This window comes from Schistocerca serialis, chromosome 12, assembly GCF_023864345.2.
Source record: "Schistocerca serialis cubense isolate TAMUIC-IGC-003099 chromosome 12, iqSchSeri2.2, whole genome shotgun sequence".
Classification (NCBI taxonomy): Eukaryota; Metazoa; Arthropoda; class Insecta; order Orthoptera; family Acrididae; genus Schistocerca; species Schistocerca serialis.
Window position 1 is genome coordinate 8,133,079 of NC_064649.1, and position 6,000 is coordinate 8,139,078.

Genomic DNA, 6,000 nt, shown 5'->3' on the forward strand with positions numbered 1-6,000 from the left:
GATACGTAATTAAATTAAGCTTCACATCTCACCTGGAAAACGAAGTGGCAGTTCTCTGAAAACACACTCAGGAGAAGACGAACTTATAATGGTGTCCGGCGTGTCGTTATCTCTCTCTCGATGATCTTTTTTATCGTCACCTGAATACAAATAAATAATTTTTAGTACAAGCTTAAAAGGACCTCACCGCATCACGTGATTTGGTTAATGAAAGATAAAATATTATGAGATGTGGAACTGAAACAGAAAGAAAAAAGCATGAAAAAATGACAGGAATATGAAACACATTTTATCTTCCCTGTCAAGCTCATTCTGCCTACAATGACACCAGGTGTTCCTGATCTATTTGAAGCACACTATGGCAACTGCTTTAACCTCTACTGATCAAATTTGCAAGTGCCCAAGAAAATGAAATGGCTACCCAGCGGACAGTGTTTCAGAATCAGCATTCGAACACTTATCTTTTAAGAACAAAAATTTATTAACTGTAATTTCCTACTGACAATGTTACAATATATATGAAAAACTAAATGGAATAAACTACAGGCAGAAATTATACTCACTGTCATTATCAAAACGAACAGAAGCAAACTCCTGGTCGTAAAACCCTCGCTGTGTCGACGGAGGTGGGAGAGGAGGCAGTGGCGGCAGAGGACCGAATGGCCTCGTGTTGTAATGGTCCGAAACCTACATAAACATAAAACTTCTAGCATGTTAATAAAACAATGAATTGGATTCAGTTTTAACAAACTATAGTGAAATCACTAACTCAGTCTCAGCAGCACTCCTTCTGAAAGAAAATGTACATAAAATTCAAAGAAACATTTCAAAATTTACATAGTTAGTAGGTATGCCTTAACTATCCTGCAAAGCAAATGATGCTGTGTTGTTGAGACAAACAGCTGAAAAATTATTTATCATAGGCTTCAATATTTTAATAAACTGTTCTGAAATAAGGTCACCTATAGGGGGGCCCACTGTGTGGTTATTTATTCCTTCACAAATACATATTCTAAAAGAGCCTGCCAACAGAACATCACACAGCAATATTTTGCAAGCATTAGGAAAAATGTTAAAGTTACATGTTGAAGCTTCCTCAGCTACGTAATTTGGGACTCAAAACGTGTATGTATAAAAAGAAAAGTGTTTGTGATAGAGAGAGAGAGAGAGCGCATATGAATTGCCATACTGCAATGAAAGATCATAAAGAACACAGCAGTGTAAAGTAGAAAACCTCCAATATTTAAGAAAAACAATACCGTAATCACACACACTCACCACTGTTTCCCGCAGCAGAAGCCAGACTCGACTGTATAGATGTGATTATGAACTAACTCAATAAAGTGAGAGAATATTTGCAGAAAACTGTGTTTCAACTCTCTTAAAACCACTACGGACTTTTTATTCTGTAAATGAAAGGCTATGCTATTACCGGAAGGTCACTCACCCGTGTAAAAAAACAAGCCATGGCCAAAGATTTGTCCCAGTCAAAAGTCTCACCCGCCAGTCAATTAATTTAGGACAAATTTTGGTGACCCCACCCATTATTTAAATTTTTTACAGGGTATCGTCATGTGTGTGTGTGTGTGTGTGTGTGTGTGTGTGTGTGTGTGTGTGTGTATGTATGTGTGTGTTGTATCATTAATGCCACAAAAATTCAGTTTTTCTTGAATAAATCCTGTATTTGCACAATAAAACACTTCACACAGTTCATAAATAAATAAAGAAACTGCCTGATAAAAAAGTGAAACACCAAGAAGGGGAGGAGGAAACACAATGAAACTTCACGTGCTCCACAGGGTATGTGATGACAAATTCAATTCAAATTTATAATGAACTTGGTAGTACGAACTGACTTATCAGTACGATGTCGCACCCCCTCGGGCCCAGACGCACACACCGATTCGGTACGGATGGCCATCATATAGTTGTCATACCCTCTCCCGATATGTGCCGGTCCACAACCGGTTTAACTGATCCTCCATATCCCGGCTACTTGTACAGGAACGGAGTCGATGTCGGAGTCGGTCGCGCACCCGTCTTATCGGGGGCAGGCCCGGGTATCTCACCGTCCGGGAGAGAATCTTAATTCGTGCGGACGGTTCACAGACGCACGTGCCATATGTGGACGTGCACTGTCCCATTGGAAAACAGAACCACAAAACTGTCACTCGAGAGATAATATGCGAGGATGCAGTACGTCCATAACTGCTGTGCGTCGGAGTTCCCTCAGTCGCTACCCGATGTCTTACCCTATAGCTCCCCACACTGTGACACCGGCAGTAACATTGCAGAAAACCTATTTGAAACACCAGAAGTCACTGACGGTGGGCATTTGGGATTCTGCAGAACTGCAATTCACCGCCGAGCGCAATGCAGAACTATTCGTCAACAGTCCACACTTCCCAGTTACGATACCACTCCAAATGCAGCCATTCGAGTTGTGGTGTTAATGACGGCTCGAGCACGAGACGATAATTCCCTCCTAAATCTGCCTGTCTGCAAGTATCTCACCGACAGAGCAGGACAACAAAGCAGTCGAGCGAAGTTCGTTACTCGTTCTCTGACGGCAGGTGTATACGTGAAGGGGTGACGATGCGCTCAGCAGACAAAATTAGACGTGGGAGACTAGAACCTCGATGACAAGTACACCTGCTCTCACATTCCCATTTATTGTGACATCTAGCCACCGCCACACACGAAAGCCTCACAATTCGACAGACCGGCCAGTTGGAGACCCACGTTACGGCCCCTTTTAATCACCGTCAGACGTCAGTACGCCATCACACGCGAGTGCACGTCACTTCCGTGTCCTCCACTGCGATCACTCGATACCCGACATCATTCGTGCCCTTAGACACCCCACCGGGCCCGGTAACGACATAAAACACGAACTACACTAATGGACTCTGGTGACCGTTCTACTTGTCAGAGAGAAGTGTACTCTAATAATTTAGATATCCACTGATATCTGACCATGTCTTCTGGGTGCTTCACTTATTTTGCCAGGTAGTGTAAATAAATAGAGCTATTCTGTAAGAATACGCAATTGTATTCTGGGTTCTGGAATATGAATTTTAATTTACTAGGTACATTATTATCAACATGTCACATTGTTTGCTGCCCCCCCGCCCCCCTCCAAATAAGTCAGTAATGAAACAAGTCCCTAAATACCGAGGTTCTCCCTAGCACTTTTTCTGTCGCTGTCAAATACCGACAGGTCCCAGTAGACAATTCTCCTTCTTATACGAGATGTAACAAGGTCTCCTCACAATTAGCCAACATTAGAGTGCAATTTTTGAATGAGAATCCCGCTGTGTAACATTTCCTTAGATACAAAATGGATTTGGATTACCTATTTTGTGTGGTTGTGCTGAAATGCTATTTATTTGCATGTCCAAGTACAAAGTGTACTTTGTAACAATTTGTCATTTGTGGGATGCTACCTTCACAGTGTGGCAATTTTAACAGGCAGTAGTTTTGATACAACGAGCGGAAAATATAGTTTGATCGTGTAAATCCTGCCGACGGTGTGTTTTAGCTATGTTGGCACGAAATTATAAATTAAGTGCTCTGTTCCCAGTCATCTACATATTTTGTGCAAAACATCAAAAATTAAGACTACATGTAGAGTCATCCAGACAATATTTTAGTCATTTAGAGTAATTGAAACATTTCTGAAATTGCTCATTTAGGCAAAAATTATCACCTATATGCTCTCAATCTGAAAATGACAGTTTTAAAAACATAAATATATATTCTGGAACACTATACATTTTTTTTTTTCTCCTCACAGCCTCAAATTTAATTCACTGTGTTCTTCGAGCAAGTACGAATAGGTCTATCCTCGAGCAACACCGGGTTGCAGATTTTTAGACTCACATTGGGTAACGATGCGCTCCCGTATCTGCCGCGCAGTTCTCCGGTCAGGGGTCCCACCTTCGTAGCGTCGCCTGCACCGAACACGGGGCACGCCGAGTGGTTCCTGGCCAGAGTCGGCTCGAGAATCGACAGAGGTGGCAACTGCCGCAACTGCGTCATCACGTTCTCCACGAACGTGTCGTAGTCTTCTTCCGCCTAAAAAAAGCCAAATAGCTATATGTACATCACTCGATACAACAAACCTGCACGTACATTAAAATTTTCATAATTATAATGTACTTAAATAAGTATTTATCAAAACTCACAACAGTCAACAAACGGTGATAAAATGCTACATGTTGAGACATCTGTCACAGAAGAAATGGAAATACAAGTTTGGGAATGCGTATTTACAGGTGATCAAATACAGCAGTCACTGCTCGCAGTATCTCAGAATAAACTAGCAAACTGTAAGGAAAAATATGCCGAAATATCGTCGAGTCACGAGTCCCAGACAATGTGCTTCCACATTTTGCACCTCCTAAGGCTCCCCAGCTCCATTCTTAAAGCTCGAGGTTCTCCTAAGCAGATTTACAGAAGGAGGACAGGCGGCAGTAGTTTCAAGTCTCGTTGAGTGTAAGCTCGGGCCGGACGACGAAGTAGTAGTCCCCTTTTATCCTTCTGACTGCAGATGCCACCCAAACGTATTTTCATTTCTACAGATGCAGTTCATGGGAAAAATGCTAGGCAACAAAACTGCCTCAATTCCACACTGATGAATGCCATTTGTTAATGGCACGACTAGAGTCTTATTTCTGAAAGAAGTTTTGACACTTTTGTTTTTAGAATAAAAATGGGAAGAGGAGGTGTCTATGTAACTGTTGAATAATGGAAAATTCAGGATTAACAATATTATGAAAAGGACAGTTGCTACTCACCATATAGTGGAGGTGCCGAGTCACAGATATGTTGAACAAAAAGACTTTCAGAAAGTGAGATTTTGGCCAATAGGTATTCATCAGAAATACACACACACACACACACACACACACACACACACACACACACACACCAACATTTTTGAGAAAGTAATGTATTCAAGAGTCGCTTCACATACCTGTAAAAATGAAATACTAACAAAATGTCAGTTTGGTTTCCAGAAAGGTTTTTCAACAGAAAATGCCATATATGCTTTCACCAGTCAAATTTTGAATGATCTGAATAACCGAACACCACCCATTGGGATTTTTTGTGATCTCTCAAAGGCTTTTGATTGTGTAAATCATGAAATTCTGCTAGACAAGCTCAAGTATTGTGGCATGAGTGGGACAGTGCACAAATGGTTTAATTCGTACCTAACTGGAAGAGTGCAGAAAGTTGAAATAAGTAGTTCTCGTAACATGCAAAGATCAGCACATTCCTCAAACTGGGGAACTATCAAGAATGGGGTTCCACAAGGGTCAGTCTTGGGTCCTTTGTTGTTCTTATTATATATTGATGACTTGCCATTCTATATTCATGAAGAGGCAAAGTTAGTTCTCTTTGCTGATGATACAAGTATAGTAATCACACCTGAGAAACAAGAATTAACTGATGAAATTGTCAATACTGTCTTTCAGAAAATTACTAAGTGGTTCCTTGTAAACGGACTGTCACTGAATTTTGATAAGACACAGTACATACAGTTCCGTACAGTGAATGGTATGACGCCATTAATAAATATAGACCTTAATCAGAAGCATATAGCTAAGGTAGAATATTCCAAATTTTTAGGTATGTCCATTGATGAGAGATTAAATTGGAAGAAACACATTGATGATCTGTTGAAACGTTTGAGTTCAGCTACTTATGCAATAAGGGTCATTGCAAATTTTGGTGATAAACATCTCAGTAAATTAGCTTACTACGCCTATTTTCACTCATTGCTTTCATATGGCATCATATTTTGGGGTAATTCATCACTGAGGAATAAAGTATTTATTGCACAAAAGCGTGTAATCAGAATAATAGCTGGAGTCCACCCAAGATCATCCTGCAGACATTTATTTAAGGATCTAGGGATATTCACAGTAGCTTCTCAGTATATATACTCTCTTATGAAATTTGTTATTAACAATCAAACCCAATTCAAAAGTAATA

At 40.4% G+C, this 6,000-nt stretch overlaps 1 protein-coding gene across 1 annotated transcript in view; it reads right to left on the bottom strand.

Moving 5' to 3' along the window:
* Positions 1 to 6,000, bottom strand: part of LOC126428342 (histone-lysine N-methyltransferase 2C-like) — a 440,767-nt gene that overhangs the window by 76,526 nt on the left and 358,241 nt on the right. The window contains exons 62-64 of the mRNA XM_050090275.1: positions 3,883 to 4,077; positions 564 to 687; positions 33 to 140 (exon numbers count right to left, since the gene is read on the bottom strand). Of these exons, the coding sequence (XP_049946232.1) occupies positions 33 to 140; positions 564 to 687; positions 3,883 to 4,077 (427 nt within the window). The remainder of the gene's footprint in view (positions 1 to 32; positions 141 to 563; positions 688 to 3,882; positions 4,078 to 6,000) is intronic.